Source organism: Pyrenophora tritici-repentis, chromosome 2 (assembly GCF_003171515.1).
Source record: "Pyrenophora tritici-repentis strain M4 chromosome 2, whole genome shotgun sequence".
Taxonomy (NCBI): domain Eukaryota; kingdom Fungi; phylum Ascomycota; class Dothideomycetes; order Pleosporales; family Pleosporaceae; genus Pyrenophora; species Pyrenophora tritici-repentis.
Genome location: NC_089391.1, coordinates 2902399 through 2915349, shown reverse-complemented (window position 1 = coordinate 2915349; position 12951 = coordinate 2902399). Strand labels below are relative to the sequence as shown.

Sequence of the window (12951 nt, the reverse complement as noted above, 5' to 3'; positions counted from 1 at the left end):
GAATCAATTGGATGCTGATGGTGCTCCTACAAACAATCACCCTGCTTTCACCACCTCTGATGATGTCGTAGTAAGCTCCCCACTTCACAGCCGTGGAAACGGCTGCTTGGACGGATTGGGGAAGCCATCCGATCAAGATCCTTTGGAGAGGCCAAGAGACAGACTGGTTCTCAGGTGACAGCGACAGGGAAAACGTTTAACGGCGCTTGTGCCGTGTGGAGGTGGTCGTATCGGGGCATGAATGGGGCGGCCGGGGTCGAGATGCAAGTGCACGGGCGAAACTGCCTCTTGATCCACGGAGGACCTGCTCCATGCGGTTAGCGCACTTCTCCAGACTCTCCACGTGCTAGTCCGTCTCCACGTTCCGCTGCCAAGCTTTAGTGGACAGCTCCAAATTTTCTCTCGTCAGTCCTTCCAAGAGTTATAGAAGGGCCGAAGTTAAGCATGCATGATTCGCATATATTCGCGTGGCGTTTGTGAGTTGGTGCTTACCAAGAAGTTTATCCGCCCGCCGTGCTGTTTTCAGACTTTTATCCGCTATCCAAGTAGGCCCTATTGCTTGGCCCAAGTACCCCATGGGTTAGCGACATACGACGTTGACAGTTACGAGTCAGTCCGCTGCCATTCCGTCCCTGAAGCGGTGCCATTGCCGTTCAACAAGCATGCTTGGCTAACGGGAGGCGCTTATGCTCGCGCTTTTCACCTGCAGGAAAGAAGCGATGCGTCGGGTTGTGGCAAGCACGGTAAGAACCTCGGTCTCCTAATTTGGGGTCGTCTGCATTTCTTGCTTTGCGGGGAGGCCTGTATAGTATAAGATGACCCGGTATCCCGGTTCCTTGGGCATCGCTGTTCCCCAAGCTGTCAAGTGGAGCGCAATTCCACATTTTCTTCTCCACCCCTTTTGTTTCCCTTCTCTTTGATAGTTCATCATGGAGGAAGCAAAGGACAATATGAATCCCGTGACACAGCAGATCAGTACAGCCGACGATGACATGCACAAGCAGAGGCATGTCGTCAAGGAGACCAATGTAGCTTCAGTGGCTCTGGGTAAGTCATCCTCCAAGTATCCAGCACTATGTGTTGAACGAATTCTAACCGTCAAAAGCCGCGGCCATGGAGGCAGAGAAGCCAAAACTGCTTTCCAAAGGCATGATTCAGCTCTACATGATTATGGGTATTGGTTACCTCGTCTCGACACTCAACGGTTTCGACAGCTCCCTCATGGGTTCCATCAATGCCATGAAAGGCTACCAAAACACCTTTGGTTTGACCGGCGCGGGCTCCAGCACTGGTATCATCTTCATTATCTACAATCTTGGACAAATCGCGGCTTTCCCCGTTTGTGGTTTCCTCGCTGATGGCTACGGACGACGTATTTGTATCTTCGTTGGCTGTGCGCTCGTCATTGTTGGTACCGCTATCCAAGCAACAGCCCATGAGACAGGCCACTTCATTGGTGGTCGCTTCGTACTCGGATTCGGTGCTTCTATCGCTTCGGCCGCTGGTCCTGCTTACACTGTTGAGCTTGCCCATCCTGCTTACCGTGGACTTATGGCAGGCATGTACAATAACTTCTGGTGGCTTGGCAACATTCTGGCTGGCTGGACTACTTACGGCACTAATTTACACATGGGCAACTCGTCATGGGCCTGGAGGATCCCCACCATTGTCCAGTGCATCCTGCCTACCATTGTCATGTCCCTGATCATGTGTAAGCACCGCCACCCTAACTGGTTCTCGTGAGCATATGCTAACATTGTTATAGTCTTCCCTGAAACCCCACGATGGCTTTTAGCCCATGACAGGAGGGAAGAAGCCATTGCCATCATGGCAAAGTACCATGGTAACGGAAACCCCGACTCACCCATTGTACAACTCCAACTCCACGAGATCACAGAGGACTTTGCCCTGTCACGTGACGACAACCCATGGTGGGACTTCCGCGAGCTGGCCAACACCCGCGCTGCGCGTTACCGTCTCGCCATGGTCATCGCCATGGCTTTCTTCGGTCAATGGAGTGGAAACAACGTCGTCAGCTACTTCATGCCTTCAATGATCAAGAACGCTGGTATCACCGACCCCAACAAGCAACTCCTCATCAACGCAATCAACCCCATATTTAGTATGCTTGCGGCCATTTACGGTGCTACAATCCTAGACCGCGTGGGCCGCAGAAAGATGCTCATGGGCGGTCTCTGGGGCGGTCTCTTCGCCTACGTCCTCCTTACCGCCTTCACCGCAACTGCAAACTCAGGAAACAACCTCGCCTACGGCACAATCGTCTCAATCTACCTCTTCGGCATCTTCTTCGCCGGTGGCTGGACTCCCCTGCAGACTCTCTACTCTGTCGAGTGCCTTGAGAACCGCACCCGTGCAAAGGGCTCCGGTCTCAACTTTTTGTTCTTGAACGTCGCCATGATGGTGAACACGTACGGAATCTCCGTTGGTATTGAGAAGATTGGGTGGAAGTTGTACTTGGTCTACATTGGCTGGATTTGCGTAGAAATTACCGTCATATTCTTCTTCTTCGTGGAGACGAGTGGCAAGACGCTTGAAGAGCTCAAGGAGATTTTCGAAGCTCCAAACCCTGCAAAGGCAAGTTTGAGAAAGTCAAGGGTTGCCATTGATGAGACTGGTCAGATTCACAGTGTGGAGGATTAGTTCCAGAAAAATGGGGGCATGGGATTCTTATAGTTTATCTTGCGTCATAGAGATGTGAATGCAGACCCTTCAATCTACCCTGATCTAGTCCACCTTGATGTCCTCATTCAGTTGGATAGATTCCAATCGCTTATCGTCACAGATCCCCTCTTGACAAGAATACCTGTCTTGTCCTAGTCCCTTGTAATCGTCTCGGCGTAATCTATTGCTCGAATTAGTAACCACGTATCATATTTGCACGCTCCAAAACATACCAAGGGCGTGCTTGATAGTTCCGTAGAGCACATCGACGAGCTCCTGGTTCAGACGACGAATCTCGGCATCTACCTTGTTCCGCTTGTTCTGCAGCTCTCCAAGTTCCTTTGCAAACTGCTTCATGGCCTCGGAATGCTCTTGTGCAGCGCGGATACTATGGGTCGCTTGTAGGTACATGGTAGCCTTGTCGTTTTCATGTGCGGTGGCCTGCGCCCTTTCCAGCCTGGTCGCGAAACGATCGTTCAACTGCAACATATTGACTTCGCAGATACGCAACTTCTCTTCTGTGGCAATAATTTGCGCTTCGATAGTGTCGCGGACGGTGTTGGCGTGGTTTTGCTTATTGCGGAGGGTGCTGTAGGCCTCTGTGAGTGTGTTGCGAAGGCCGTTGGCGTGGGCTCCCTTGAGGTCGGAAAGTGTCGACAGCGTCTTCTCATCGATGATGAGCTCTGCAGCATCGTCCATGGAAACGGGTGTAGTCTTAGTGGTATATTTACTCTTTGCATCAGGGATGAGCTTCGGAGTGGTGGGCATGAACGAGACTGTCGAAAGCGTGGCGCAGGCAGACACAGCTTCGTTGAGGGGCTGCATATTGAACATGAGTTGAGGAGTTGGCATCATAAGGGTGGGGCTAGACCCTGATGTCGGAGTGGTTGCATCCATAGTTGCTTCTCCCTTGTTCTTGCCTTGGCCTCTACCGTGCATCGAAGGCGTAAACGGAGCGATATCGGCTTTGGGTCCAGGAGTGACCTTGGGAAGATTCTCTTTACCCTTGGAACCTGGAAACTGCAGGGGAGCGGTCTCTGGTATGGTACTTTTGTGGCTCATGCCCGAGGAATGGCTGATTTGAACGGAGGCGTTAGTGTCAGGTTGCGGACCGATCGACTTGTTGCCACGATGCTTCCCCCGATTGTTGCCCCTGTTGTTCCTGTGGCTGCCTTGCGTATAGCGCTGATGGCGACCTTCGTTATTGTGTGGATTCTGGCCGTTGTTGGAGCCGACGTCCTGACCGCCATGATCGTTGACATCCGTGCTGTCGTAGTGTCCGTTGTACGGAGTCTCCTCAGAATCGACCATTTGGGGGGATGAGCCTTTGAGAAAGCACGTGTGATTGTGGAGATTGAGTAGACAAAAAAATTGAGCGAACCCGACGTAGTCTCTACTGGAGAAGGAAGGAGGAAGAAAAGGAAATGCGTGCAATATGTAATTAGTGGGCAATCACGCAACAGAGAAAGCGCGCTTGTGCGCAGTTTTCAGACTGCTCTTTCACTTTCACCAGTGCGCTCTCGCCTGTGAGATGCAAGCAAACAGATTTTAGCGGCCCTTTTTATACACCTACGCTTGACACATGGCGACATGTGAGCTGTTTGTAGTTGTTTCTATCGCAATGCGGTCTCGGCCTGCAGATGAAGATACTCATATTGAGTAGACTTTTATACAGGTAGAGACTGCGTGTTCGAGAGATTCGGTTTTTAATGGTCACAAAGCAATAAGTATATAGGTAGGAGAGTTGAATGACGTTAAGAGACAATAGCCTGCAATAATCTGCACGTGACACGAGTTGAACGGAGACTTGAATGAGTCTGGGATGCTGGACTGCAGATGCGGAAGGACGAGAACAAGCTTGAATAATGCTAGAAATTACTAACGAAAGACGTTTGTTCGTTGGTCTTGAACAATGTATCTAAACTCACAGGGAGGGAGATAAGAGCGCAGGCGAAAGACGATTTGGCAATGTCGCCTACGAGGTTGGCGCCGAGGAGTTCTAGGTCCTCTCTACCGAACTGATCCAGGTCTGTCACACATGTGTAGTTACGGACCAGAACGACGGTAGTCATCTGGTTACACCTGACGGCCTGAAGTGCTAGTGTGTTGTACGTCATGACTAAGTCCGGTCGTACAGACCCAGACACGGTGAGGGTTTGCGTAATCGTCGCTATTATTATGAACCCACGGAGACCGTAACGGTCGGCAGATAGCACTTGATAAGTCTGTCGGTAATGGTCACAGACGAGCACAGCATGAAAGAGCCGTCACCGGCCGATCGGGTTGAACGTGGGGTCGATGAGCTAAGAGCCAGGCTAAGAGCCGCGGTAGGCTTACAAGTTTGTGACAGAGTGGTGCATGAGTTGAGCTGGATATATTGGTGCACACTATGGAGGTTCCATCTGACTGTAAGCAGTGACTGAGGTCCTGTTTTGAGACTGTGCAAGGTCGTGGAAGCATCGACTTGCATGCAGGCGCAGTACGGAGTATTCATCAGCGTGGGGGTTGACTTAAGGGCTTGACCGCTGCGCATGAAATCCTTCAGTGGAGTCTGTCAGCAGTGACGTAGGGTGCAGTTCATGTGAAGAGGCTGCGATGGAAGGCACAAGACAAGACATGAGGTTGCAAGAAAGGGCGAGTATAATTATGCTACCTGACGACATGCAGGCGGCGCCAAAGCAGGTACAGACTACCGACATGCCGTACGAAGCCAAGACAACAGGCGGGCTTGCTGCGAGTAACGCGTAGTGAAGAGTCAAGGTTCAGGTCCATGGGGTGGCGGTCTGGAAGCTGAGGCAGGCTGACAGACAAGGATGTATGGCAACGGTGGTCAGCGAAAAACGAGGGTTTGATCAGCTGCTGACGGGGAAAAGACTGGGGAGAGAGGTGGGAAGTGGGAAGGACGTGAGGCGCTGCGGTAGAAAAGGGAAGCTCGAGGAAGTGGCGATGCGATCGACGCAGGTGGAGCGTGGCCAATCACAAGCGGGGGGAGAGCAGGAAGGAGCCAATGGCGGACAGGGAGGAGCGAGGTGAAGCCCGAGGAAGTGGCGATGCAGGAAGCGTGATCGACGCGCCAATTACCGTCGCAGTCACAGTCGACAGTGAACAGTTCTTGGGACGTGTGGGCGCGCGCGTCTGTCGATGGGGCGCGAGGTGTGATATGTGATATCGCTCATGTCATGTGCAATGGCATGTCTGGCATGCCGACGGCGGCACTGCCAGCCGCTGAGGGCTGATGGTGCTGGGGGGCTAGGTGGTGGCCATCACCAGTCTGTGTCTCGTCTCATCGGGCCGCCCCAGTATATTTTATCCGGCCCGGTTGGTAAAGAGGTAGGATTGGGTACCGACAGCATGGCACGCTGCGTGCACCAAGACGAGCGACGGCCTGGCTCAGTAGGCCGAGTCTGGCTCAAGCGAAACGCATACTCGTCCGGGCGAGTGTTGAGCAAAGAAGCAACGATTAGCGCTCGCGCGTGGTGGTATGGCGACGTTTAACCGCTGTAGCCCCAAGTATCACGAGAAAGACCAGGGCGTCGCACTGCCAAAGAGGCAGAGAGCCTTCCACACCCCCTCCCCTCGCGCGCATCGCCCGTGGTCTCGTCGGCCAGGGCCTCATTGGCCGGGGATGCAGTAGCGCAGGCCGGTGGGCTGGAAGAGGGAGGCATTGATACATAAACCAGCATGTGTCTTGGCGTGATTGTCCCGCGACAAAAACCTTCGGGCGCTCTCGAGTCCGGACGCTTCTTGTCCCCTGATGCCCGTATAGCAGTTGCGACTGCTCTGTTGTTGTTGTTTTGCGCTTTTGACGACTAACGGCCGAACCCCCATATCACCACCTCAAGCCGTCGACGCTGCCCACCACCCGCTGTCGACCGCCCACCGCCCACACTGCCCACTGAGCCGGCACTGCACCAGCCGAGCCCACACCCCCTCACGACAGCCTCGTTGCCGACCAATCCACCGCCGAACACGCACCCTCGCCGCGACGCCCCAAAGTGGCCACGGCCAAACCCAATGGCCGCCCTGAAGAGCGATGCACTTGGCCGCGCTGCGAAGGCGTCCCCACCAGACCCCTCGTCGCCCCTGGCCCGCATGATGCGCGAATTTGAGGAGCTGGTCAAGACTTTTGAGGAGGGTTTGCTGCGTTCTCTTGAGGACGGCGAGCACAAGGACCACCGCCCGGAACACGTCCATCGTGAGGCCTGCAGGCTGGCCATCTCCGACCTCAGTAGCAAGTACACACCAAAGTACATCCGTCGGTCCCTGAATGCCGCCGAATCCGAGGGCAAGCGCGTAGAGGACCAGCTGCAAAACTTGTCACTGAGCCCCGACACCGACACCGACGACGACGACCAAGATGGCGACGAGCACCTGGGCAGTCTGCACAATGGCTACTTCCGCCTCTACTCGAGCGAGCTGTTTGATCTCCTGGGCGAGCCCACCGACCTGCGCTTCGGCACCCTGCGCTTTCACAAAAACTCGCCGCCCAGTCCCCTGCCCGAGACCTCCTCGCCCCAGTCACCCTGGGTCACCGTCGAGCTCGCCCTCAACGACTCCTTCTTCGTCGCCGACTCCATGGAGACATTGCCCTACCACACGTTCCGTCTGCCCACCACCCCCTCTTTACGGAACTGCGGCATACTCAGCAGGAAGCCCGAGGACCCGGGCTTTCCCGAATTCGACTCGTGGCTGCTCTTCACCTTTCTCGGCAACGGCTGCATCAAGCTCGAGGTGCCCATTGAAATGTGCGCAGACATCTACGGTGGTAACCTGTGCGGACGCGAGAACGAGGAAGTGCTATTCTGGGGTATCTTTGTCGACGACGACGAGTGACAGCGTAACATTCATTTGCTTGGGCCGGAGTTGACATCAAGAAGCTAGACAGGGCTTTGGCATTGGAGTTGGGCGCAAGTGGACTGGCCAGGTTGGCCGCCGAGACGTGCTTGGGCATGCATTCATGATTCACGAATTTCCTTCCTTCATTCCCAACTTCTTCTCATCTACCCTGCGGGGCTTACGTCTTTACACTTTTAGGCCGACATTCCTTCGCATCTATACTTTTTTGCTTCGTATGCTTGGGCGGCATTGTGCATAGCATTTAACATTTATACTCTTCAAAAGCCGGAAAACGAAGTAGATCATAGAGCGCATGAACGCGACGCAACATTTGGTACTCGATAATACACACTGGCCGACCAACTACATGCGCCGGTGAAATGTTTTGCCGACCGAGCCCTTGCCTCTTGCCTTTTCCAATTTCTAGTCCAACACTTTTGCACTTGCTCCGCTACCCTACCCAGCCAGTCCTCATATAAAACTGACGCCCGCTTCGCCCTTGCAGACAGACAGCCCGCCATGTCAACAACAATAGCAAACACTGGTTTCAGGCTGGGCGACGAGCAACAATTTTCAGATGCAAGCGACAGCGACCAATCACAAGCCAGCCGGCGGAGCCTCTCGCCATCGCGAACCAACGGTCAGGGACCGGTACCCGCGCCAAAGTCGAAGAAAAAGAAGCAAAAGGAACGACGCAAAATGGGCGCACTGGCAGACGAACTAGTCGACGTCCTAGGTGATGCCTTTTCGGCAAACAGCGCCGATCCCAAACCGCAAACCGGTACGTCACGCGCCGGACCTTAGCGGCACCTGAGTGACATGAAATACGATACCCTAGTGTGCAAAAGTTACTGTAGGCGCCAGATACACTTATTAGGAATAGAATAGTGGGATTCCCTACACTGTCGCTGTCAAGTATTTCATGTCACTCAAGTGGCGGTTCCATCTAGGCTACCTGCAGCACATGGTTTTGCTTTTTCATGTCAGTTACTCATGACGGGCCAAATTGACACGCAGTGCAGACTCGGCTCAGCCACCATGCGGCGATCAGAGCATGGCGCTGGATCCTGAACCTGCAGGAAAAAAGATGAGTAAGTACACTTTCCCCTCTCCTCACCGCATCCCCATGGTAGTCTCACCCTTTTCCCATGTGATAATGCCCGTAAGGCCGAGAACTGCATACCTTGCTAATACACATGCAGGCAAACGCACTCGTCAGAATCTCGCCAAGATGCAGGCTCGCAAAGAGAGGAATCTGGCTAACCCGACCATGAAAGATATCGGGGAAGACAAGACGCTTCAGGCGCAGGCTAAGGCTGCCGAGAGGAGAGGTTTGCCGCTGGACAAGTACCTCAAATTGCGCGAGTCTGGCGCCGGCAAGAACGCTATCAGGGCATCTAGGAGGAAAAAGAAGGCCGAGATCAGAGAGCAGAGAGCTGCTGCTGCTGCCGCTGCTGCCGCTGTGGGGGATGAGATGGAGATGTGTTAACCTCGGCCATGAAGAAGTGAAGCTGTTGCCAAGCTCACAAAAAGAGGACCCTCATTTGTAGACATACCTTTGTTGAGCCGTCCCTTACCGGTTAAGGAAACACGATACCCTCTCTTTCAGGCATAGTCTCTCCATGCTTGTCTCATTCAGGCTTCTCGTATCGACCAACACAACCCCCGCTAACCAAACCCACATTCCACTTCTGTCACCAAACCAAAGCACACAAACAAGGCATTTTCCCCCATCCGACCCTCTTTCTGGATTGCCACATCACCCCACCCCCACACCGCCACTTACCTCATGCATTCATACCCCCCCTCTCTCCCATCCTGTCTCCCCAATCTATTGCAGTTCTGTGAAGCGAAACACTAGTACATCCGTTCTCTACTAGGTACAGCCGAGAAAAAGTAAACTGGGGCGCTGAGGGGGAAAATGCGCGAGATGATATGCCTCGCATACTGCCGCATGCATACGCATATGCATATGCACGTGAACTGTCTGCATACTCGGTAGGTAGCCATGCCACATATGCATACAAACGAGCAAAGAAAAAACGAACACACATACGCATGCGGTTGTTTTTCTTGTTCCTTACTTTGAGGGGGCTGTTTTGTTTTGTTTGGCCCACGGCGTGGGGTTGGTGTGCCGTGGAAGCCGTGGAAGCCGAGGTTGTGGGCTAACTGGCTTGTTTATCCGTGGATTACTGTAGGTTGTCTGGGTGATGGGGTGGTGGATTGTTTGTTTGTGTGGTGTAGTGGTCAAGTGGGTATGCAGAGGAGGATGTTGGGTTAACACTAGTAGTGCAGTCGATAACGCAGATGTTGACCTCTTAGCATCAGGGTACAGTGTTTGATTGTTGAGATGCATCTTGTATTGCAGTATGAAGACGTGGCGGACGTGGTATGTCTGGTTGAGTGTAGAGATGGAGGGGAGAAGAAGAAACGTTAGTGAGACGACTAGAGTACAAGACCTACTAGTGGGGATGGCATGTGACATCTCAAGACGCTAAGGTTTATCAATCAAGGCAATCTTCGGAGATTATATAATCGAACCTGAACTTTCTCACTTCATGTTGGGCTTTCTGTAGTTACTGCCATGTCAAAAAAGAACGCCACACTGCCAGATAGATACAACAAACTGGACATGGAATTGAATCCCAAGAAAGTACGCTCTCACTTCAATCAAACAATAGCAGCATAATAATTAAACGTACGCGTCGAAGCACCAGATTGAGTTGATGAACAAGGCGCCATGTAAGTCTTGTAGTCCAGGACATCTGTCATCCAATTATCGGCATCGATGGACGCCATGGCATGGTTGAGGAGCGAAAGTTGGTCACTGTAAGGATATGAGTAATTATAAACCTCTTCTGTGTATCGTCCAAACGATTCCTTATTCATCTATACTGTACACCAAGGCAGAAGCCTAGATGAAGATGTACGGCAGGGAACGAGGCGGTATTACCTTTTAGCAAATCTTTGAATAAGATCTAGATCACGCTCGTGTTGACCCGCTATCGTATAGAACCAGTATTTTTCAGTCTTCCTCCACCAACGGTTTGGAAGATACGCTTCACTATGTTCTTGGTCAGCAATGTTTCTTTTTTGCATGCAGAGTAGTATCTCTACGTACAGCATGTAGTATTCATCGCGCTGGTAAGGAAACTCTAAGCTCGGCGGCCCATGTTTAGACAGAAATGCATCGGTCTCAGTGGCGACCTCAGCCTCGGTCATCTCAACATGCACACGCTTATTACCCCTGTTCTTCGAGTGTCTTCGTATAGACCGTACGGTACTTTCGAGATGTAGGTCCAGGATAGAGGCGTGCCATAAAGAGTTCTCGATGGCTTTGCGTGCTATACGAGCGTTCCGTGCTACAAGCTCTTTATTCCATTCTGGTGCCTCCCCTCGCGGGATTATAGGTATCGGTGTGCCGCTATCAAGGTGCTGCTGCCAATGCGCAAAGTCAAGCACAAGACCCAAATTATTCCAAGTTAATATACACGTTAGACAGGTGCATAGTTGGTGTGGGTCGGGCGACTGGATGTGTTGGTATGGGCGATTGTGGATACTGAGTTGTTTCTGGCGAGCTGGATCTACCAACAGGGCCTGTACTGTGGGATCCACATCCGCGAGCAGCTTGGGTGTCGGAAGGCATTTGAAGAGGAGACTGTAGCGACCTGCAATGATGGCATCGCCAATGACATTGGCATGTGCCTCGACAAGGCTGTAGAAGCGGCGATTGACGAAGCTGAAGTTGTGGACATCGCGAGGGCGGAGATATTTGAGGCTTTCGAGGATGAGCTCCGTGGGTAACTTTGTTATGTTGACAATGGCATCGCGTTTCTGCTGTCTTGTCACATTCTTGCGCTTCATGCGCTCCGTCTTCTTGTTCCTGAGCGGCAAAGCTGCCGTCTTGTCCTCGAGTGGCTCATCGTCGTCACTTACAACGTGACGTGGCATTGTTGGAAATCGAGGCTCAATTTATCCCATGGAATATATTCCGTGAATAATCTAGATGCAAAAAGAAACAGAGAAGCTGGAATGAAGTGTGTCATCGGACAATGACGGCACATGTTGAAGTTGAGCTGCGGGGAAGAGCTGCTAGCCAATCGGAGCTCGGGAGTGTCCGCATAGCTGCTTACTAAGCAAATCTCGCCTGGACTTTTGCCACCAAATTCCGCAACCTTTTGTACATTTCAAATCTTGATCGATTCTGATTGGCCACATTGCGAGCACATCGGCCAAAGATGAATATGGCGTCATCTACCATTTCTAAGCAGCAACAGAGCATACATAAACATCATCAGATCCGGCTCAAGGCTTGCCTTGGCAGCTCCAATTTCACTCAGCGAACATGACTACCGCAAGTTTCTCTCACATCGACACAACATCCTACACGGGAAAGCCTTGGAACAAGGTTGACGGTCCTGGTGTCAGCTTTACTCAGAAATGGTACGAACGATCCGTCCACAACCTGCGAGGCCAGGAAGCCGACTTCAACACTGATAACTCCGGCTTCGCTGTGTACAACTATCCTGCAAAAGAAAAGCTTTTCACAGACGAGGAGGCAGTACAACAAGGCTACTATGCCGAGGTTGAGGCTCTACTTCGTGAGAAAATCCCTGGAATCAAGAAAGTCGTCATCTTCGACCACACAATCCGCCGAAGAGACAAGAACTCTCCACGCCAACCAGTTCAGCAAGTCCATGTCGACCAGACCCCTGGTGCGGCAGAAGCCCGTGTCCGTCGACATCTACCCGCCCATGAAGCCGAGCAATTGATCAAGGGACGCTACCAAATCATCAACGTGTGGCGTCCGATCGAAAACCCTGCGTCAGACCACCCGCTCGCCGTAATAGATTGGAGGACGACGTCGCCTTCGGACTTTGTTGCCACCGATCTGTTGCACCCCAAGCGCGCCGACTCCGTGGACGTTGATGATCGTGGCAAAGAGGTCCTTCCTGACCCCAACAGCTATACATCAACGGAAGGGTACGAGGTCAGGGGAGAGACCATGGCTGTGGCGCCCAACGATAAGCACAAGTTTTATTACGTAAAGGACATGACACTGGAAGAGGTCCTGCTGCTCAAGTGCTTTGACAGCTATGGTGAGGGAATGGAACCCAACGGGAAGAAGGGGCTGGCTGTACGGACGCCGCATACTGCATTTTCGGATCCCAACACTTCGAAGGATGCGCCTGGAAGGCAAAGTATCGAGGTTAGGTGTCTGGTGTTCTATGAATAGAGTTTGTGGCAACTAGTAACGTTGCAAGGAGTATATAGGATACGAACTCATAATCACATAATATCAAGACAAGTTCTGTTTGATAATCTGGTATATGACTAGAGAAATGGCATCGAAAAACTGCAAGCTTGTTCGTGTAGTGACGAAATTAAGATCTATGTGGTATCATCCATGACTGCAAAGCGAAAAATTCGGCC

General features: G+C 52.3%; 6 protein-coding genes across 6 annotated transcripts; 4 read left to right on the top strand and 2 right to left on the bottom strand.

Annotated features, from left to right (window-relative positions):
• Nucleotides 1-929: 929 nt before the first annotated feature.
• PtrM4_065550 (AraJ, Arabinose efflux permease) lies at nt 930-2661 on the top strand (the record flags this gene model as incomplete). The annotated part of the gene is made up of 3 exons (XM_001933264.1): nt 930-1047; nt 1106-1711; nt 1766-2661. The coding sequence occupies 3 exons, from the start codon at nt 930-932 to the stop codon at nt 2659-2661; spliced, it is 1620 nt and encodes a 539-aa protein (XP_001933299.1).
• Nucleotides 2662-2834: 173 nt separating this feature from the next.
• Nucleotides 2835-3993, bottom strand: PtrM4_065540 (OmpH domain containing protein; the record flags this gene model as incomplete). The annotated part of the gene is made up of 2 exons (XM_001933263.1): nt 2835-2863; nt 2916-3993. 2 exons carry the CDS (start codon nt 3991-3993, stop codon nt 2835-2837), a joined length of 1107 nt encoding a protein of 368 aa, XP_001933298.1.
• A 2703-nt stretch (nt 3994-6696) lies between these two features.
• On the top strand, nt 6697-7563 carry PtrM4_065530 (Tymo-45kd-70kd multi-domain protein; the record flags this gene model as incomplete). Its single annotated transcript, XM_066105699.1, has 3 exons — nt 6697-6998; nt 7062-7511; nt 7557-7563. 3 exons carry the CDS (start codon nt 6697-6699, stop codon nt 7561-7563), a joined length of 759 nt encoding a protein of 252 aa, XP_065964326.1.
• A 474-nt stretch (nt 7564-8037) lies between these two features.
• PtrM4_065520 (uncharacterized protein) lies at nt 8038-8919 on the top strand (the record flags this gene model as incomplete). Its single annotated transcript, XM_066105698.1, has 4 exons — nt 8038-8299; nt 8541-8609; nt 8721-8849; nt 8900-8919. 4 exons carry the CDS (start codon nt 8038-8040, stop codon nt 8917-8919), a joined length of 480 nt encoding a protein of 159 aa, XP_065964325.1.
• Nucleotides 8920-10188: 1269 nt separating this feature from the next.
• PtrM4_065510 (F-box domain-containing protein) lies at nt 10189-11469 on the bottom strand (the record flags this gene model as incomplete). Its single annotated transcript, XM_001933259.2, has 3 exons — nt 10189-10345; nt 10472-10582; nt 10640-11469. The coding sequence occupies 3 exons, from the start codon at nt 11467-11469 to the stop codon at nt 10189-10191; spliced, it is 1098 nt and encodes a 365-aa protein (XP_001933294.2).
• Nucleotides 11470-11863: 394 nt separating this feature from the next.
• Nucleotides 11864-12754, top strand: PtrM4_065500 (uncharacterized protein; the record flags this gene model as incomplete). The annotated part of the gene is made up of 1 exon (XM_001933258.2): nt 11864-12754. One exon carries the CDS (start codon nt 11864-11866, stop codon nt 12752-12754), a length of 891 nt encoding a protein of 296 aa, XP_001933293.1.
• Nucleotides 12755-12951: the final 197 nt, after the last annotated feature.